Source organism: Brienomyrus brachyistius, chromosome 15 (genome assembly GCF_023856365.1).
Source record: "Brienomyrus brachyistius isolate T26 chromosome 15, BBRACH_0.4, whole genome shotgun sequence".
Classification (NCBI taxonomy): domain Eukaryota; kingdom Metazoa; phylum Chordata; class Actinopteri; order Osteoglossiformes; family Mormyridae; genus Brienomyrus; species Brienomyrus brachyistius.
The window spans coordinates 23,352,152-23,375,404 of NC_064547.1; the positions used below are offsets into that span (position 1 = coordinate 23,352,152).

General features: G+C 40.1%; 1 protein-coding gene across 11 annotated transcripts in view; it reads left to right on the forward strand.

Moving 5' to 3' along the window:
- The window catches only part of lrrc7 (leucine rich repeat containing 7), a 165,193-nt gene that overhangs the window by 67,210 nt on the left and 74,730 nt on the right, over positions 1-23,253 (forward strand). For 9 of the 11 annotated variants that reach the window (XM_048976696.1, XM_048976700.1, XM_048976702.1 and 6 more), the window contains exon 1: positions 8,519-9,045. The exons of the other annotated variants lie outside the window; for them this stretch is intronic. In XM_048976696.1, the coding sequence (XP_048832653.1) occupies positions 9,021-9,045 (25 nt within the window). In that variant the 5' untranslated portion in view covers positions 8,519-9,020. Of the gene's footprint in view, positions 1-8,518; positions 9,046-23,253 lie in introns of those variants that run through there. 11 annotated transcript variants of the gene reach the window in all.

Sequence of the window (23,253 nt, forward strand, 5' to 3'; positions counted from 1 at the left end):
TTGCCTCGATAAAGGGAACCGCACATGGCTATAAGCTGCAAACCTTCTAACAAAGCTAAAGAATGAGACATTTTCAAATATTCAAAGTGCTGAATGTGATAGAAAATTAAGACATAAAGCAAGCTGTTCAAGTACATGGAAAAGAGTGATAGCAGTTATGGATGCCAGAGAATGTGCCAACTGTAAACTGAGTGTAAGAGTTTTCTCCTGCCTGCCGACTGGGCCGGTGGGGGCTCAGCAAACTTTGGTGCTTGTCGGTGATCAAAAAGTGGCATTCAAGACCAGGAAAAGGGGGCCCTTTCAGTTGTTTAGGCAAAAGGGCCAGGTGCTTAGACACCTCCAGCCCCGCCCACACGTCACTGGAGGAAGGGGTCCCCCATGATGAATTTGCCCACAAACCCATCAGCCTACTGGGAAAATGCCCAGTATCCCAGATGGCCAGTCCAGCCCTAGGAAGGGGGAGTCTTACGGGCCCTTTGTGGGCCTGGGATGGTTCCTGGACACATTAGAGGGGTCAGTCGCGATGCCTATAATCCCGGGCAGTAAGGTTTGGCGGGGCTCCGATCCCCGTTGGCCAGTCATCCTTGGGGAAGAAGAAAGCAAAAGCAGATTGCTCACACCCCCCTCCCCCGCCCCCATCTGCCCAGGAATTTAAGCCATGGGTTTAAAATCACGTGGGGTTAAAAGCCTATGTGTTTAAGCCTGGCCCACTTTTCAATGTGATCAGCGGTCTTGTCTGCATTCCTCTCCACTGGTCGCAGTCTGCCTACATGGTGCCAAATGCTGTTCGGTGGATCTCAGGGCGCCCGTGGTCTGACATGCCGTCGTGAAAAATCGCTCCGCTCACGAGAGTTAATAGATCCAGGTTTACTTGAGAGTCGGATTGGGAATAACAGGTTTATTGCGGATGAATTTTTTTGTTTCCTCCCTTCAGCCAGTTTGACATCAGTGAGATCACCTCAGTGAAAACGAAAGACGACACCATATCGTATACTCAGCAGGAGCGTCACGACTCGGGTTGTGGCGGCAAAGAAAAACGCGAAGAAACCAAATTATGAATTCAATCAGGAATGAGTGAAATGAACCAGTCTGAACAGCTTGGGTTCTTTAAGTTTCCCTCCCACTGTATGAGGTACCCAACCCACAAACCTGTCAGTGTTCTGCTGTAACTGTTTTTAATCCTGGACCAAAGCACTTGTCATTTCAGACCCAAATATGTGGCTTTTGTTCCTTTTTCCTTGTCACACTGCAGAGCACCTTTTATATGACCTTATTGTTACGTTATACTTTCACTTATCCCATCATCTCCTGACTCCAGTCGGCCAATGAAATCCATTCGCCTCCCATTTGTTTTTTATACCCATCAACTTTTCAAACACACATTCACGCCTAGGAACAACTTGATAACTCCAGTTCACCTTTTTCAGACTTTCGGGGGAAACTGGAGTACCCGGAAGAAACCCCACAACAATACATAGAACACATGCCAATTCCACACACATAGAGCCAGGGCAGACACTCGAACCCTAGTTCCAGAGATCTGCAGCACCAGCCACTGTGCTTCTCCGCCCCCTGAAAATTCCCCGATCCGGTCCCGCAGAAAAATAAGACGATTTAGATATTCATACATTCTTTACCCCCCAATATTTCTGATTATTTTTCTGTCATTTCTAGTTCTGTATCATTTTATAATGGCTGGTGATGAATCTGGATTCCAGCAGCCGATAATGGTAACCTGAAAAAAACAGCCTAGCTGACAAAACACATCTGGTTACTCAATGAACAGAATTACATGAGACAGGGATTTGGATTCTTTTTAATGACATTTTTGCTTCCCTCCCAGCTGTAGCTTCCTGCCAGACAGACATATTTTTCCCTGGGATGGAGCAAAAATGTGGACTGTCTGGGGGTCCCAGAGGACTGGGTTGGGAAACATTAAAAAGAATCCAAATCCCTGTCTCATGCAATTCTGTTCATTGAGTAATCAGATGCGTTTTGTCAGCTAGTCTGGTTTTTTCAGGTTACCATTATCGACTGCTGGAGTCCAGATGAACGAGTTTGATCTTTGAGGCCGTGTGGTAGATGAAGGGTCCCGCCACTTTCTCATGATACCATAATTTGTTGACCTTCCCATGTGCTCTAACAGCTGCCAGAAGATAAGACTGAAAAAGTGAGCTGGGATAATATGAATTTGTGATTGGTGTCTGTACTGGATTTGAACATGACACACGTTTAATTTAGCCTTAATTAAAGGATTCAGTCGGATAATGGCTTATCAGGATTTTTGATCCAGTGCTTAACAGCCTTTCATTTTACTGCCTCTGTCCCTCTCCCTATATATATATATGTGTGTGTGTGTGTGTGTGTGTGAGAGAGAGAGAGAGAGAGAGAGAGAGAGAGAGAGAGAAAGAGAGTGAGAGAGTGAGAGAGAGCATACATGCAGAAATCTCCTTAAGAGATGTCTTGAAACGTGACAAAGGTGCTGGGTGCACCTCGGGATGTGATCAATCAAATGCTAATGAAATACTGTGCATTTTCGCAACTATTGTGCTAATGTTTTCACATGTGATCAACTGTCATTCTGTACATTAGTCTATTTTTGTTTACCTTTGTACAGGATTAATTGCTTAATACCTTGACCAGTCTTTTAGCAAGACAACTTTTCTTGGATCATGTGAGTGCTTTAGAGATAAATACGATTATTATACTAGAGCAGTCAGCCCCCAGCACAACCCTTGCTTGCACACATTTACCTCTCTAATTATGTGATTTAGATCAGTGTTTCCCAATCCAGTCCAAGTTTTTGCTCCCTCCCAGCTTCTGGTAGCAAAAACATGGACTGTCTGAGAGGGATGAGATGAGCATATAGGCCAGAAGTAATTTAGTCCAATGATTTAGCATTTTTGTTGTATAGTGATTCTTTAAAAAATCTGTTCCTACAAGGAATTTTGCATTATTCAAATTGCACTGCATTGTTTTCATCGAAAAAACCTGTTCATAAAAATAATTACCTCTTAAACTCCACAATGGAAAATTATTCAGTAGCTCCCAGTGTATTGGATGTAATGAATCATAGTTTTATATTTAGACTAGGCTGCTACTGTGACTTTTCATGGCCATTCTTAACAGTCTACAGCTACTTAGTCAATTATTCCACACATATATCTTATGCCGACAGATTATAACTGTCAATTCATCACCAGTCATTGAGTTGTACATTCTATTCTTTACTAGTGCAGAGCTAATAGCTAATGCAGAGAATAATTATTAAATTTGTAGATCTTGAATAGAAAGCACTGTTAATTGGATTGCGGTGTTTTAGAGTATGAATCACTTTGTTACTACTATCTTTCATTAATCAGGGAGTACTGCAGGACGCAGGGTGGAGTGGAAAGTGTGTGGGTGTAGACAGAGAAACTGCCAAAGCAGTATGGCTGCCTCTTCATTACTGCAGAGAAATAAGACGATTTACAGTAGATATGCAGGCATCCTTTACCCCCAATATTTCAGATTAAGTTTCTGTCATTTTATAATTCTGCACTTATATATTTTATAGCATGACCTACAATAACTGCCATTGCCAGCAAAATGTTGTGAGTCTATAGTGTAAAGGAATAATATTAATTACATTGTATGTATATCTTTTACACTCAACTTTTTACTATTGTTGTCTCACTTGATTTAAAGGTTACTGTTGCTGTGATTAAGTAATTTGGTTAGTAATTTGATCCATAAGTATTTAATGAAACAGCATGAAATTTGCAAAGCACCTTCGGAGAGCTTGGACACAACAGTGCAATGAAATCATGGAAGCGGTAATGTGTAATTCTGTAGTTATCTCAGCAAGCTTCTCAAGATAAATGTAATCATAAACCATTAAAATATATATGTATATACATATACACTATATACTTAGTACAGTAAATATCACCTGTATTTAAGTGAGTTTCTGTGAGTTTCCCCAGTTTGGTCGTTAACGTCATAACGTCGCTTCTGCCCGTTCCATGTTCCCGATTGTGTTTTACCCCGAATAAACCCCGTGTTCCCCCAACTCCCTGGACTCTTCCTCCTGTTTCCCCGCTCCGTTCCTGCTAGTTGCGACAAGGACAATACACACTACATACTGTATTTACCACTCGATTGATCCCTGATTATGTCATTTTGACAATGACAGTCGCTTGTGCCTTAAACAATTTAGAGAACTGAGGACATATGTTATAGCTCCTTATTCTTAATTATATATTCCTGTACTTTTATCCAGTTATGCACCTGGTAATTCAGTCTATAAAGCACATGGGATAAAATAGAGGGCAGCCCAGACAGCAATCCAGCCCCAAAGAGGCAGATCCTTATCTAAGAGAAATTCTGTGTTTCTTTCTGTATTAATAACATCATTTCTGTTAGAAATAGTATGATGCTACTTGACATTTTCACGAATGTTGTCTTTCAAAATTCACTCACTTCAGTTTAACTGTCTGACCTTCCTTAGAGCTGTCTGAAATGAATGTGTAGTCCTATCTTATGTAACCCTATCATGTACATCTTCTAAATATGTCTGGAAGGCTATTTATTCATATATCACTCAGAAAATTCTGGTTATCTACATCTTTGTATATATATTTATACGGTTATGTCTCATGTGATGTTTCGTTTCAAAGCGTTTGTGTTGAGATAAGCCAAACTGATCGCTCACATTCACAAAAGAGAAAATTTAACAAGATATGATGATATGCCATCTTCATTCAATTTGCTCTCACTCCATTAAGTTTAAGCTACTCTGAGCCAACCTCAAGGCCTGCATTATAAAGCTCTACTAACAACACTTCTGCCTGTCAGTTTACAGTCACTGTATAGAAACCAGACCTTGTAAATACCAAATACTGATATTAAAATTGAGTCCTATTAGAACAACATTCCCTGTAATAGAACAAAACCGAGAAAAGACAGTCAAACGACAGCATGTGTCTGTGACTGTGGGAGGGGGGCGGAGCCCCGGGTGGATTCCCATGTGACCACAAGTAGAAACACTTCTGTACGCTCACATTCAGGGCTGGAAGTGCACCCTTTGGAGATGTGCGGACGCTGTGCTGCCTCCCGCGCCTGAAATATCCACCATAACTCTGCAATCTGGTGCAAACTTAAAAACCTAATCTGTAAAGATAATGGTTATGTAAAACTTAATTTGGAAAGAACAACAAATGTAGACCATCCTGTCTGAATAGTGTATTTACCTGCCATTGGTCTTAATTAAATGTGTTTGTCCAGTGCCTTCCAGAATACATCATTATTATTATCATTATTGTTATTATTGTTATTATTGTTATTATTGTTATTATTGAAAACATGTGGTCTGCCTTTAGTTCCTTCTTGTCACTCCTTCCCATCACTCTATCTATCTATCTATCTATCTATCTATCTATCTATCTATCTATCTATCTATCTATCTATCTATCTATCTATCCATCCATCCATCCATCCATCCATCTATCTATCTATCATCAATATCATCCTGAGAACCGAGTTTGAGAACCACTGAACTATACCATTAAAACAATCCTAAATGAAATACTTAACAAAACTAAGTAGATTGTTTTCCAGTTTATAATATTTTAATGATTGAAATAAATAGCATGAATTTAAGTGAATTTAAGTAAACTAGGCTCATGATTCTGATACGGAGCAATCCCACCTAGGTGTATTCAAAGGTCTCCTGTGAACCGTTGCTGCATACCCAGCTTTCTGTCTGCAGAATGAATGATGAAAGTATCGTGCAAGAGCCAAGTCTGACCTCAGCTCAGCAATGCAGACATGTATTTCTAGCACTTATCTACATGCAGGTATTACACACCATCACCAACAAGTCAAAAGCTCAGCTACTGGTCACCAAACTCGGGAAAATATATCACATTGTTTCAGATACAAGACACTTATTGCAAAACTGTGTTTTGTTCCTGGCAACCTGGCATTGGTAGTTTTCAGGCATTAGTGATACTCTGTGACTGTGTTTGATAGCAAGGCAAGTCAAGCTGGAATGAAAATGAACTGCACTGTATGTGGTGTCGTTCTCACCATTAATCTGCATGCTGAGCCTTTGCTATGGGGCACCAAGGTGGTCTTGAAACAACCATCTACCTTCAGTTCTTGTTCTCTCTACCCAGCTGATACAAACTTTGAAACCTGAGCGTTTTTATCATTTAAAATATAATCACTCACTTTCTTGCTCTCTCTCTATATGTCATACATAACAGTGTTACTGCAATATATAATACAACGTAATTAAAGTATAACGAAATACAGAGGTAAACAATACAATTTAGGACTTTAGATAGATGTCATTTATATACATATATACAGTTGCAATCAGAAATATTCAACCCCCCCAAAAATGCTAAGGATTTATCAATTAAAATAGTGTTAAAAATGCAAGATTCTGCTTTGGATGGCATCTTTATGGGTTGCGTGAAACATAAAATCAACACGGAAAATGAATGACATAGTATTTGTGTGTAATAGTACATTTTCTTAAGATGTCACAATTATTCAACCTTTCTGCAGGTTTTTATGGCTCGAAGTGGAGTTGAAACATAATTAAGTCTTTGGGAACTCTATAATGATCCTTCATTTGCTTCAGCTGTGATGCATATATAATCCCCACCCATGAAGGTATTCAAGGTGCGTGAGTTGCAATCATGGGAAAGACAATGGAGCTTCCACAAAAGCTGAGAGAGGTGATTATTTCATCATGCCTGAAGGGCCTTGAGTATTCAGTAAGAAGATTTCCAAAACATTTAACATTCCAAGAGATACCATTGGGAGCATTATAAGGAAGTTTAAAACTCTCGGAACAGCTGCAAACCTGCCTGGCCGTGGAAGAAAGCCCAAAATATCATCCAGGGCCCTTAGCAGCTAAGTCGGGACACCTAAGAGAAACCCCCGTGTGACTGCAAGACACCTACAGTACAGGATGACCTGATGAAGGCTGGTGCAAGTGCTTCACTGGCAACTATAAGACGTGCACTGAATAAACAAGGACTTCATGGCCGGACTCCAAGACACACTCCACTCTTGACCTCAAGGAATGTCAGAAGTCGACTTGAATATGCCAGAAGGAATTTGGATAAAACTCCAGAGTTTTGGGAGACAGTTCTATGGACTGATGAAACCAAACTGTTTGGACATATGAACCAGCAGTATTTCTGGCGTGCAAAAGCCAAGGCTTTTGACCAGAAGAATGCCATCCCCACGGTCAAGCCTGGAGGTGGGTCATTGGTGATTTGGGGTTGTTTTTCTGCAACAGGAACTGGGAATCTTGATCGTGTACCTGGCATCATGGATTCCCAGAAATACCAGGTCATCTTAAAGAGAAATGCGATGCCTTCTGTTGACAAATTGCACCTTGGTGATCACTGGACTTTCCAGCAAGACACTGATCCCAAGCACATCTCCAAATCAACCAAAGCTTCATTAAGAGAAAGATCCTGGAACATCCTTGAGTGGCCTTCTCAGTCACCAGATTTAAATCTGATTTGAAAATCTTTGGTGCGATTTAAAGAAGGCAGTTGCAGCACGGAGGCCATCAAACATCGCCGACGTAGAGGCTTTTACACGTGAAGAATGGGCAAAGATTCCAGTTGAGAGATGTTAGAAGCTTGTCAGTACTTACCGAAAACGTTTGTTAGAAGTTATACAAGCTAAAGGATGCTCCACAATTTCATTTATTGTCATTATCGTTCATTTACATCACTATCATGTCCTTTGAGGTGAAGTGGTTGAATATTTCTGATTGCAACTCTATCTCTCTATCTATCTATCTATCTATCTATCTATCTATCTATCTATCTATCTATCTATCTATCTATCTATCATAACTTTTTATGGTTTGAATTTCTTGTTTATTACTTGTTACTAATTTGTTGCTGTTTTATAATAATGCTGCTTTTGTATGGGCAAGTCTATAATCAATATTTTATATATTTACATTTCGTGGACTGACCAAAAGGAAATTTGAATAATAATGTTAATCATTTTAATTATAATAATAATAATAATATAATCAGCTGGTTTAAATGATCTGTAATATATGACCATGTTACCATTGATTTGTTTTTAAATCGAGAAGGACTTCATAATCAAATTAATATGCGGGGCATGTAAGCATATATGCAAAGGGTCTATTTTTCTGCCATGTTTATGCCTTTTACCATATGTTCCTATCTAGAGGGGTTTTGATATAACGCATTGCGTACAGAGACTATTTTGCCTGTTAATTCAACCGATTCAGCTGTGTATTGAGTTCTGTACATACTACTCCATTAGAAAACTAAAGTGATATAAGATGCTAATGTGTATCGTTGTATGAAAAATGCAATTAATCGATAGAGTGGATTAATGTTAATAAATGTGGCATAGGCTCCCACCAACCTTCACGTACAGTATAGTCGGTTAAATGCACAGACCCCTCCTCTTTCTTTATCTTATCCCTTCCTCCGCCTCCGTACCATTCCGATGCAAAGAAGAGAGACGCATCGGTGGGAGGCGGGATCCCGGTCTCAGCGAGCCGTCGGGGAATACCCAGACCCCCGAAAGCCTGCTCGCCGTCCGGTAGCGCCGGCCTCCTCCCGCGTATAGGGTGAAAATGCAGTTTCACTGAGAGACCCTGGATGTTTTATTATTCCTCGTATTAGTATTACGTGTATATTCTCTTCATTTCCTGGACGTTTTAATAATCATTGAATGGGGATTTCGCTTGATCTTTATTATAGTTGTATTTTAATGAACAGTTCAATCGCCGTGATACCTAACGGATTTTAATTATCATGTGCGTTTTGGGTGATGATGCGCCCGCCTTGATTTGGGATCTTGCTGGTTAGTTTCGCTCCTGCTGTAAATGGACCGCTAAAGGTGCCATGCCTTGAGGGTGCTTAGATTCACACCTGCACTCCAGCGCCTTCACACTTTGGATTTACAAGTGGATTCTCATTTTTTCTGTATTCTTTCTGTTTTCAAGTGAACTGATACTAATGGAAAATTATTCAACTATTCAATGTAAGTAAAAGTCTCAAATGCAAGTTTGGAATCTGATGTTTTCCTTGCATGGCAGTTTTATATGAGAACAGGCGGTATTTGGCACCCGCGGTCAGCGTCTATCGGTCTCTTCACGAGATACAATGCAAACGTATGCAAAAGTCAAGCGTAAAATTTCTAATTATAGCGTTGCTAGGCGCTATGAAGAGTGGGACTAATAATCAGCAACACTGTTCTATTATCTCGCCAGAGAAATAGTATTATCCTCTGCAGTGCAATTATACTGTTATCTTGGTAAAAAACTGATACGATGACGTTGTTATGAGTTGCTGATTAACTGTATAGACGCTGCCGCTATTCTTTATGAATTACTCTTAAAGTGCATTTAACACTATTATTTCAAAGTGTATATTAAAAACAATAATTCAAATAGTGTTTATTGATGTTTACTGGGAGTTTTCATAAATAGAGTCGGTTTTATTACACTGTATAATACGTTTATACGCCTTTTGTCATGCCATCAATATAGACCCAGCTAATTCTCAATACTGGCATTAATTCATCAGTGCAGCGTAATCACATTGGGTTTATGGTTTGACGCAGTGAAGTGTACGATATCACTGTAGTACTATCCATTGATAAAAGAGTTATTGGCACAGAGTGTAGTGATCATTTGTGAATGCTTTCTATTTCATTGGTGCCAGCTATTTTACAGTTTTTATACGATAACTCACCTGAAGTGCAATAGTAAAGGGGTTTAATTTTATTCGGGTTTAAGTTTAACATCGTGGTTATGAGTTGTGACTCATCACTCTTCCATGAAAGCCCTGAATGAAAGTGTTCTGTTTCAGAGAAAAACACACAAATAAAGAGATCAGATTCGGGCTGCTTTATGCAGAGTCTGTAGATGGGGTTTTTCTTTGGGTTTTTTTCCTCCAACAATCCAATGGTATGCTGTCCAGGTGAACTAAAGATTATAAATTGCCTGTACTGCTCGCTTGAACAACTTCCTGTCCAGAGCAGAAGATGCCTCTATCCTTCCCGGTGTATGCTCCTGATAACCTTGATCCTGCTGGGATAAGAGGCTATTACAGATGAATAGCTAAAGGATGCAATCTGTTGTTACTCATCTGAGAAACATGCTTTTAAAAAGCGCAAAAGTGCTTGGTTTATCCTTGCATTGCACTGTGCATAAGGTGCTGGTAAGCTGCCCAGATGGTATAAAAACTGTTCTCTTGGACCATAGCCACATGCTACAAGGTGCTATCCAGGTCACTGTGCCTCTCATCCTTCTGATAATCAAATGCCATCAGTCTGCCTCTATGTTTTAGTCAAGGAAGTGATAATTTTACAATGTCACATAACACAGACAACTCATCTTGTTTTTATGTCGTTGCTGCAGAAAAAGACACATGCTGTCTTGCCTGGATTAGATTCAGCTCTAAGCACCTGTTATACTACACTGTCTACTACTGCCTTTTCTCTTTAGGATGTCGTCCTGCATGGTGTTAAAAACTCACAAATGTGTTGTTAAATCCATTTGTTGGTGACAAACTTTTCAGTTTCTTCTCTGCTGCATCATGTTACACTCCTGAAGGGGTTTCACTTTTATTTTTTAAGTATGAAAATCGCTTGCAGTTATGATGGTCATATAACATACAAGGACAGCTTCTGCAATCCTAACTTCTCAGTTAACACCCTCCAAATGTTAGCCAAACGGCAAGCATAGAACGTACATATTCTCATTCTTGCAGCTCAGGCATTTTGCCAAGGTAATTGGGTTGTCACATATCATTGGAGACACTTCACTTTGCTGTGTAGTTTGTTTTGAGATAAATTGAGAGGAATGAATATTATAATGCACCGTGCTTTGCAGGAAATTGTATGGTGATTAATTTAGGATAGCTTTTTTTTTTAGAATGTGTCAGGGTTCCTTCCCAGGAAGGATTACTGCTGTGAAACCCTTGATTAACTTCCGGGAGTTCTGAGAGTGCAGAACATATAATGAGAGATTGTGCTGTAAATTTGGCCTGCGGCGGGTTCGTTCCCAATCCCGGGTTCTTCCCTGCCTTGTGCCTGTAGCCTCCTGGATAGGCTCCGGAACCCTGTGACCCTGAATGGGATAAGTGGTTTCATAAAATGGATTGATGGATCGACAGATGTAAATTTGACAAATATACATCACACTTCATCTCACATCAAAGCACAGATGTGGCAGGCTGCGGCAACACCCAGACAGACCACGGCCAGTCAGACCACACCCAGACAGACCACGCTGAGCCAAACCACGCCCAGACAGACCATACCCAGTTAGACCATGCCCAGACAGACCACACCAAGTCAAACCACGCCCAGTCAGACCATGCCCAATCAAACCATGCCCAATCAGACCACGCCCCGACAGACCACGCCCTGTCAGACCACGCCCTGACAGACCACGCCCTGTCAGACCATGCCCAGTCAAACCACGCCCAGTCAGGTCACGCCCAGACAGACCATGCCCAGTTAGACCATGCCCAGACAGACCACACCGAGTCAAACCACGCCCAGTCAGACCATGCCCAATCAGACCACACCCTGACAGACCACGCCCTGTCAGACCATGCCAAATCAGACCACGCCCCGACAGACCACGCCCTGTCAGACCATGCCCAGACAGAAAACACCCTACCATGCCTGAATATTAGACACACTTGCTGGCTATATATTCCAAGGATTCAGAGGTTTTATTTGTCAGATACAAGGTAATCAGTCTGACAACAATGCGCGTAAAAAAGAAAGGTGGTCTATAAAATAATATGTTTGTATGTATGTATGTATATGAGAGCTAAGTTAGTGGTATCTAATGTGGCGGTTTCTGATTTGGCAGTTGATAAATGTAGCTGGGATTCGGTTTTGTCGTGTTTTGTTTTTGAACTTCGCTTGTATTTTTGACCCAGACTCTTGGATTATGGTTTGGCATTTGTCTCTCATTGTAAATCATTAGACCTCAGAACACTAACATAATAACACGGTATTTCAGCAAGTATGGATGGAGAGGTGAGGCTGGCAGTAACTTTTTTTTTCCATTTTGAAGAAATTCTGATGAAGAATATTCTGCAACTGAAAAACAGGAGTTGTAGTAAGAAATATTGTAGTATTTGAGTTACCAGCCAGTTAACAATTCTGCTTTTTTTCCCCCAACCACTTATGTAGTATACAGTCACTGTACAGTACTTCCATCCTCTACCCACTTATCCTCATCAATATCAAATATGTGTCTTTCACCTGCATTGGACATGATAAAGAAAACACCAGAGAGGTTCTGTTATTCAGCTGCATTTTAAATGTTTTGTGGAATTCTAACGCTATAAAACGCTATTAAAATCATTTGAAGACTGGCTTGTGCACTTATTATTATTGTTGATGTTGTGTATTATGTGATTATGTGGACATTTCTAGTCAAAACTACAGCAGGGTTTTTGACATGGTGCTTGGTCTTTACGAAGGGCAAAATTCACCATGAATTGCTCATATTTTCCCTCTATCAACCACAATGCCGTGTGTTTGTGCTGCACTGTGGCTTGTTATTAAGGTTCGTCATACATATATCCAACTTTTGCCATTATTTCTTTCAATGTATTAAAGTTATCCACTGGTTTTCTACCTCAGTTTCTTTGTGAGATGAGACCAAAATAAAAATGGTTTCTTTCTGTCAACAATCCATCCGTAATTTACATTTTCAGCCAACGTTTTTTCAGCAAAAGTAAAAATGGTGGAACTCAGAGCAGGTTGAATGCTGTTGCGTTGGCTGTCTCTCTGCGTCGGCTTTGTAACCCGAACTGGTTTGTGCACACTCAGCACTGGGAGGAACAGCACACAAGAGGCTTTCTTATCCTCAGATCATCTTCCCAGGAATCGAGAATGTGATCCCTCTGCTAATTAAGCAGCTGAACCTGCAAATTTAATTGGCCAGAGGAGGGACAGGATCGGGTTACATGGTGCCTGGCCAATTGTTTGGTTTACTTTAGTGGAAAGATTTGCATCTTTGACTCAGTCATTAATTAATTCAGTTACTTAGTTAAAATGCTCTCGGTAAATGACAAATTCTAGGAAAATGCAAGTGCAAAAGTAAAACCCATAAGAGCATAACTAATAAATAACAAATAAACAGGATGTTGTCTGCATGACAACAGTGTTTCCCCCGTCGCAACGTCCCCCCCCCCCCCCTTCTAATTCCTACTCCTCCCACACCACCCATCCTCTGTCTCTAGCCCCCTATCTACATTAGGCTTGGGTGCTTTCTGCTTTTAGATCATACCGTCTATACGCTATGTACTGTGGTATGCTGTATTTTCAGAAGTATCACTATTCTGGTGACTTGGGGCGCAGGGGGGGTCCCCCAAGATAAATTTCGCTGAAAGAAAGTACTGCAATATTGGGCTGTGCCAAACACTTACATTATATGACCAAAATCTCACAGTATAAGTCATCTCATTTCCCGATAAATATACCAGGGCTGCACTTCATATTTATGGATTTTTCTCTACAGATCAGCCGCGGTAGGAATTGGACAGAAATCCGCAAATAAAAAGGAGCGAATGTCAGAAATGTAATGCGATCCACAAGTATTTCAGGTGTACAAATAGCTCCGTTTCCCTTACTAACAATAACTGTAACTGTAATAAGATATGTAACTTTTCTATGCGTGTTTTTATACATATTTATTAATACTTGCACTCTGCCCATCACGTCAGTGTTTTTATGCAAGACCGCTGTGCTAGTGAACGTGAAGTGCACACACAATCATTGAAATATTAATTAAAATTCATCCATAAAGAACTCTGGAAAACCAAGGGGTGTTCCTTGCTTTTGTTGAAAGATATTACAGCCGGCAAACTGAACATAAAGCTAACTGTACATGTGTCATAGTTAGGGATTAAACCCCAATCCACTTTCACGTATACCCCCCTAGTTGGCTTAATGATGTATGCGGGGACATGCGGATCTATACTGAAATATTCCAGAAAGCAGATCCCAGTTTAAATTCAACTGTCTTGCTTAAAGTGACTGGCATTGAATGGACACAGTGCAATTATTAATAGATACGTATAAAACAATATATCGTAATATCGCCCAGCCCTGCTGCAGTATAGCCAAATTATTACCATTATAACCCCTAAGCGTACCCTACACACAATCCCCACCTCTACAAAAATACTTTATTAAAAGTCCAACCCTGTGACTTCTGTCAGTATAATTATGTTCACCAGATTTACGCCTGTTCTTTCATCTGCCATCACTGACTACGGCTGGGGCTAAGCGACACGGATAAATTCCCCCATGATAAATTTTGGTGACCGGCCACCAGACTGCTACGAAAAAAATATGCCGAGTAGGGAGGCTGGAAAAAAACCCATTAGCCTCATTTTAGAATATTCAGAAAATCATCTCGCATTCTATTATACAAGGTTCCTGGGAAGTTTGAAAAAGATGCGTCTTTGTAAATTTAACATGTTCATGCACTAAATGGCTTTTGCAGCCTCTCTTTTCGTCCTCTTTTGCGAGGACTGCTTCAATTTCAGGTGTATTACCTGGAGTTTTTCAGGTGTATGTTTTGTGTATGTAATGTCTTGTGACACGGCAATAAAGACCCATCAAAGATGAAGTAGAATAAATAGAGTAATAAGGTTAAATATAGTTATTCTGTTCACAAGGTCAAGCGTCTCCTGCGGTCACCCTTCCCTTTGCGCTGTTGCTTGAGTTTTGGTGTAATTTGTTCCAATATTCGTTGAGTTCCACTTTATGACCAATGGAATGTGTCTGCAAAGTTTGAAAATCATCCATCAGATACTTCTTACTTATCGCACTAACAAGAATGTGTCTCTGACGACGGCTGCAGACCAGTCCCAACAACGGAATATGTTTTAATGTGAAATTACCATTTTAATTCCAAATCCCTTTGTTATTATTTAGCACTAATGGCAGATTACACATGAAGGTATTTAATTTTCGGTCTGAGGCTTACTTGCTTTCCAATTCGTCACCTGTAGTTGGCGTTAGGAGCAGTGATTCATTCAGCAAATGGGTCATGTATTGATTTGCTCAGTCATTCAATGCATGGGTTCCTTCAGCAGTTATGCGTTCTGTTACAAACGCAGTGTTTGCTGATTTTGCCTATTTTCCGAATTCATTTTGAATTTTCAAACTTCTCCAAAATTTGTCTAACAGATTGGCTCTCTTTTGATATATACAGGAAGTTTTTACATACATTGTATATAAGTAGGGATTTTGTGTGAAACTTTAAAAGGGTATTAATGAAAATAGTTTGGCATTTCCAAATGCTAAGCACATTCTCTATTTAAATCTACTCTAAATGAGGTTAATTGGCATCTCTAAATCTTCCAGCACTATATGATGCATGATATGCATGTATAATATAAAATTAAATAATATAGTATTCTGCTCTTATTTATGAATTAATTAACAACAAATTTAGTCTTTGTTACATACGGATCACATGTTCATCGATCATTACTGAATTGTGACGTATGTTTTGTCTCGAGCAATTACTATATTTGTTACTATAATTGTTAATTCTGTAAACCTTTGTGAACTAGGCCTACTGAAGGAACTACTGAGGGGCTACTTAAGAACAAGTAATGAATAACACAAGTGAAATACTGATCTCATGTTTGCTCATTATTAATGAATCGACACATATTTTATCTCAAGTATCTACTATATTTGTTCTTCTGAGTCGCTTGCCTGGTGGTTGTCGGCTTGACATGCCATTATGTTTCTGTGGTCCAAGAAGGTCAGCAGCAAAGTCTGAAATCAAGAGGAGAAACTGACATCTCTCTCAAGACTCGGCTAATGAGTCAGACATGCACAGATGTCTTTTAAGAAACAGCGATTTCTTTACTTACCCTATGGGTGGACTGTGTGCAAAATATGTTACGATTTCAGAATGATTCATGCAGTATGGATGCCAGTACTGTCAGGTCAGCACCTCATGGTCATTTCAGATATTTTCACAAACATAGTGCTGGAATACAGATCCGAAACAAACACATCACTATACAAATATACTGTTTCAGTTCATCAAAAGCTTGTGTCGGTTGCATAGATCAGTGGGAGGAAAATCTCCCTTCCAGCTGTAACATTAAACAGAAGTACGGAGACATGAACTCTTCATATATATCTATATATATATATATAGTTTCTTTTTCAGATATTCATAAAATGTAAATTCCTTCCTATATTCAGCAGCAAATAAAATATTTTTGCTGTCAGATCTAGCTTTCCACCTCATAAAGGGGACCTTAATACATTTCAGATATTAATTTTAGGCAGAGTGAGAGTGTAGAATAGAGAATGTGACCATGCTTATTAATGACCATTTGTAGTTCTCCTATGGCTGTCTGACATCAACAGCATCACCCTGTACAAGGACGCTGCCATCATGGTTTCACAGTACTGAGGAAATAGATAGATCCATGATGGAGGGGGGTCTGGAGCCTGTCCCACATGCTAAGGGTGCAAGGCAGGAAACAACCAACGATGGGGCGCCAACACATCACAGGGCAAACCCACACACCAGTCACTCACACAGGCACACCTATGGGCAGTTTGGTAACACCAAGTAACGTCAGCATGTTTTTGGACTGTGGGGGGAAACTGGAGCACCCAGAGAAAACCCCACAGGAGGGAACCTGCAAACTCCACACACGGAGCCGTGGTGGAAACTCAAACCCCGGTCCCAGAGGTGTGAGGCGACTGCTAACTACTGCGCCACCATGCCGCCCTGGAAATAAAACATAGATACCAAATGTAACATATTATAGTAGGAAATTTGTGCGGCTGATGGCCATAGATCATGTGGCAATATGAACTGGGCTGTGTGCCTGAGACAGTTTTCTGATATGTTGCTTTAGGGAAGAAATGCAGCTGATCTGTAGGGAGAGTACTGAGAGTGAGTGGTGTTGCAGTGACACAAAGTATTCTAACCCAAGTCCCAGACATGTGCTCTGACGTGTCCCTAGACAGCTCTGGTGTTCACTCGTAGATTACAGAGTTCATTTCTCCAGGTGTGGTACACACTGATGCACATCAACTGTGTGACATCTGAAAGCAGGACTTTGCTGCATACAGATAGTTCTGGAAGCAGTAGGGAGCTCTGTCACTAAAGAGACTGAGAGCCAGCAACCTCCGACAGGACAGAAACGTCCGTGCTTACAAAAATCTTTACAGTGTTTTTCGCACTCTGGGAAAAGCGTTGTATTGACATGGAAACGATTCTTCAAGGGGAGAGAATTAAACAGAGCAAAGAATAAGGGCCATTTCATCTTGGACAAGACTTGCTTAAACTGCTTTTACTGTAATATACTGCCCCAAAGGCAAAACCTTGATATAGCATCCAAATAGCATGAGTCTAGGACAGAAACAACCCATAACGTGCAGAATGTATTAACGCAAAATAAACAGCGTATTTGTTTTTAGGGCAATATTTAGGGTATTTCTTAAGTACATACAGTATGGCCATGGCTTTTGAGTTCTCCGCCACTATAAAAGCACTTTGCATTTTACGAAGGTCTTTTTTTTTGCCTCTGAATGGTATTATTACAATAAAATGTCTTCTCCCTCAGGGTTCCATTATCTCAGTTATAGGAATGATTGGATGAGACTCAGCAGTCAGGTTAATGAAAATGCTACTGTTTGGAGACTCTCTGTATTTCGAGGTCATGTAAAAATAAAAACCCTACTCAAGGAGGCATCCTTTTTTAAAATCTCCTTTGTTGCCAGTTAGCTATTATCCCTATGAGTTTTAACATGCAGGCTGGTCTGCCAGGGCTGAGCTCTGGAGGATGGCTGTATGTAACCAGAGTCAGTCTGTTACCTGGCTGACTGGCTGGGTCATTTCATGTATAATTAATTGTAAAGATTTTAATGTTTTACACAGTATAAATATGTTACGACCTTGTGCAGTGTCACATGAGTCAGAGTGTGATGTTTACATGCAGCAGAAAATGCCTGAAGGTGAAAGCTTACAGGACCCCACACTGCACCCCCAGACCATACAGTGGGATGATTATTCACTGCACATGAGTGCTCCTGGGGGGTACGCTGGACATTATAATGAAATACGACGGAGCATGAATCACAACTAAAGCTTTAGATGGCATGATGGATAAGCCCTGTAATAAACACAAGTTTTGTGCGAGCTTTTTACTGCATTTATTCAGTTTGTCAGGGATAACTTGAAAAGAATTGCATATACAACAGTGCATTCTCTGATATTTGCAAAATGCTGTATTATGAAAGCGTATAACAAAAGAATTATGATAAAGCCTGGAAATAATTCCATTGCTCCTCTGCTATTGTTGGCATATCCTTATGTATATCTGTGCGTGTGAAGCTTTTTTCAGCGGTTAGAGTATCTCTAATGGTTAACAAAAGGCAAGCACAGTTCCAGATTATGGAGGAAAGCTAGAACAGGGAAGTCAAAATATATGTGATATGATTTTTCGATTGACATGACGCTTCCAAAATTAGAACCTCTCGCAGTGGCCTAATTAGTCATTGACTTTGGTTGTTAATCCAATTATGGTCAGTGGCCACTTACATTAATACTGCAGCCTCAGGAACCCTCCCATTTAATGGCACAGCAATTGAACAATTACTACTGTGTCAGTGCATTTTTTCCAGTTTAAATATATTCCCAACATACTTTATAGGGGAGTCAGCATAAGAAAATGAATGACACCATCACCGTTGGCACAGTTATGAAATTTAATCACTTATAGCATGAGTGTCATTTTATTTTTAAGGTTCACCGTTTTTAAAGCTTATATTTAAAACATCTTTACTTAAATACGTAGTTCATCCATCCATCCATCCATCCATAACCGTTTGTCCTATTCAGGGTAGTGGGGGTCCAGAGCTTATCCCAGAGGCTCAAGGCAGGGAATAACCCAGGACGGGGCGCTAACCAGTCACAAGGCACACAGGACGTCTTATATAAAATAAATTGCAAATAAAGACAAAAGGCAAAAAGTACATATGTGTTCAGGATTTGTTCCACTTTATAATCTCATGTTGTCTTTTATTTATAATGTATGTTTCTTCCATTAAAACCTGTGTGGTATTTTAAGACAGAGCTCTTATTGTCTGTTAATGGACATCTAGCATCATCCAATTCAATCCCTGGGGAGGAATAAGACCTGTCATTGTGTGTGTGTAGATGTGTGTGTGTTACTGTCTAATTGTCCTAAATGAATAATGGTGCTGATTGGCTCAAAGTAACGCTGAACCAGCCAATACCAATCAGGAAGGACGCCACCCCTTAATGGGTCCTTTGAGGTGAAGCTGTGAAGTTTTAATTATATTGTAGTTCAGTGTCTGGGTTTTTATGAGCCTGGAGGTGATGTATTATCAGTTTGTCATGCATGCCATTAAGATCAGGTTCTTTATTTATGTAGCAGGTTGAACAAAACTAGTATTGCCTTTGTATATAGCAGCTCAGAGGACATTTTTCCAAACCTGGGGGTGAAAGTCTGCATGGAATCATGTATAAGCAGTAGCACTGTTGTCACATACCCCTAAGGTTGTAGATTTTATTTTTGTCCCAAACTCTCTGTGTGTAACTTACAAAATTCTGGGACGGTTCCCTAAGCTGGATTGGCATCCGGTCCAGGTTACTCCTCACACTCACTGTGACCCTGCGGGTTGCACAAGTTTTTATGAATGAGATCAAAGTACAATTCATTGAGTTGTACTGTATAAATTCCTTTAGGACTTTTATACATCCTGTCCTTGTTGGATTCCGAACATTCTGCTCTTCTTTGTTCAAATCTGATGGAATAATTGTACCCTTGAAATACACAGCTTCACTCCATACCCTTCCTGGCACTGGGTAGTGCTGGCTTAACGGTTAGGGAAGCTCACTACAAATCTCTATCTGGGGCGGAATCATTCTCTCACATACCCTGGGTGTGTTGGTTTCTTTTCTTCCTGGTTGAGCTGTTAATTATCATCCTTCTCTTAATTGTGTTGTTGATTAAATGAATGGCATGAGGGTTGCATTAATCCAAACATGAGGCAAAACAAGCATGTTGTTATACTAAAACTTAAGCGTGCCCTTTACTTGACTTTATTATATATGCACTAGAATAAATGAGAAATTTGCATTGTGTGATGCATTCAGTCAGCATATCAATCCAAGCAAGCGAACTCGGCGAACCCTGCGGTCTGTGACAAACTGAGTATGACACCCGTTTATATAAAGAAAGCATTGTTACCTAAACAGAACCAAACATCCCCCTCCACTGCAAGTACTTTCTGTCATTTTCATTCAATAACCATATCTTATTATGCAGTCAGAAATGTAATCCTTATCTCAGAGAATGGGAGCCGGTAAGAGAAAACTCTTGTGTTTTCAGTGGTGAATTTCTCGTGTGACGTTTTGCAAGTAGCTGGTATAAGCTGGGGGAGGGTGAAGGCCATCGATGGGTGGAAGTAGGAAACAAGCGCATTCATTTGCTGCACTTGTGCTTCATGACCAGTTATATTACATAACTTCAGATCCAGAACTCACACCGAAGGCCCCAGTTTTGTTAAACCCACCTTCATCCCAGATCCTTAACAAACTTCCTTTATTTGGAAACATGGTTAATTTTGCCCTCCATGTGTTAAAACTTGCTATCTCTGCCTGCCAAGTCACCTATTAACATTGATGAAGAAAAGATCTGCTTGGTGATGTAATGTAAATGTTTATAATTTATTGCATATATTATTCATTACTGATTGAGGTCAGAGAAAAGTAAATAGGGACAGACTTTATATGAGTCAGTAATGAAGTCATTATACAGGGGAAGTCAAATCAGGAGATAAGGTAGAGCTGTCTTGCAGTTGCGCAATGGGACACATTACAAGCCTGCAATCGAAATGGACTCCCGAGGACCTGCACAGGTTGGGGGGGATTTCAGAGAAGTTTTGGGGACGTCATGAATAACATGCCTCCATTATCCATCTTCTTAGCGACTCTTAGAGAATCGATATCATGGATGACAGATTTAATTGCTTGGGAGTGAATCACTGTAAAAGTCTTGTCTTTGTTAAAATGTCGACAATGATATATTGACTTGTCTTCTGTGGTCCTGGTCAGGATCTTCCTGAATCAGTCCCAGGTAGGACAGGGCACTTAGCTGGGGGACACTCTGGATGGGGTGGCAGTCCATCACAGGGCAGGGGACATCCTGGACAGACCACGTTTAAAAGGCTGAACTCTCTTCCCTTTCCAGTTGACATTTGAGGAAGTACAAATGATAGTTCTGAAGTTTTGATAGGAAGCCCAATGTTTTACTCGCTCTTCTTGTGTTCTGCATGGTTTTCTCTGAGATGATTCTGCAGGTGTTCCACCTAACTGGATCTCAACTGACCGTCTGGTTATAAAATAAGTTACTGACATAGATCATGCCTTCAATTCAGCATATGCTTAACACTGAATCAAAAATACTCTTCAAGTGCAGAAAAAATGACTCTACATGTTTCACTTTGTGCTTTTTATCATTTTGACTTTTCATGTGCTACGTTTCTTAATTGTGGAATGGCTTAACAATTGCTAGGAAACAGTCGCTATAACTCCTTTAAGTTGGTTTGTGAATATGTAAAGAACATGTAACATTTGCTAGATTTCTTCATCCCGTTCCATCATTAATAAATCTCTGGCACGTATAGTTCCCTATTTGATTTGACCGTTTTGTTTCTGTATGCTGTGTGGCGAGTCGTTCATTATTTATAATAATTAAATTTTAGTGTGCTTAAATTCCAGGGCATTTATTTAAAAGTTCAATCTAGAAATTGATCCATGAAGAGCCAGTTTGAGTTTTGATCAGAATTTCCAATGAGCAACACAAACCTCATAAATGGACCTGAATTACTGATGAGGAAATGAGGACAAAATACAGACATCCGAATCACACCGTCAGAACAAGATAAGGATAACAGAAAATTTAACAGCAAAAATTACAAATTTATGTTATGGATTCTTAATAATTCAGTGCATTACATATAATATTAATACACCTCGCTCTACTCCCAGGCTTAATCATGGTACAAGAATGATTTTGGAAATTGCCTATGCGGTTGTTGTAAAGATGGTAATGGCATGAATGATGTTCATGTCAGTGCACATCCAGGATAACTAAAACTAGAACTTGCGCCATTGTTACAATGTGGGTTTACTCAAATGAAGTAAATGTTTTCGGTTTAGGAAAGAACAATGCTTCTAAAAAACCATAGGAATAATGGTGTATAAATAAGGAAGGCTGGATGTATGAAGCAAAACGGCAAAAAAGCATAATGAAAAACTGATATGTGAAATGAAGGAATGGAGGGGGGGATGCAAAAATAAAGTGAGTGATTTGCAGTGTGTAATTATGCAAAGAAGAAGTGCCTCTAACTAGGTAACATGAAGGTCAGAATGTTAAAGAGCTCTGTTTGCTTTCTCTGGTGCAGTAACTGCACTTTTATGGCTAATTCTCATAGTTGCCTTTTCCATCCATCCATCGAACCATCCATCCATCCATTCGTACAGGGAGGAGTCAGTGCCTATTTCGGATATAGCAAAAGCACAAGGCCCCTGCACAGTCAAAAACACCCTGGAAGGGATTCCTGTATGGAAGGTCAGTGGAAAAATGGGAAATGGGGGAAAATTCAAAAGAAACACTTATGAAATATCTAGGGCCAGACCGACATAGAGAGGTTTAATGTCAAAAAGCCTGAAGCTCTGGCACTTACTACACGGACTGATTTCTCTCGGGCCATCAGGTCCTTAGGGTTTGTGTGCAGAAATGAATCTTAAATGTGCCGTTAAGAAAGCCGTCTGTAAGATTATCAGCCAATCAGAAGCCAGAAAACGTGGTATAATTCTTATGTATTTAAACACTCATTGACATGAACATTTAATATTTGCCACCAGTCATTGTGATATAGGAATCTGCGAACACTTGTTCTCAGTTTCTCTGTTCCTTCTACATATGTGGCAGTTGGACCCATATATTGCAAGTATTTAAATTTAGCTTCTGATAATCCATACCCCAGATGTCCACATTTTGTATTGTTTGTTGGCCTGTGATCCTGCTCTCTTGACAGGAGTTTCTTTGCAGTGATTCCTCCATTCATACCTGCTTCACTGCTTCTCCTCTGAAAGGTTCACACTGAAACATCTGCACTTCTAGCAGCACCTAC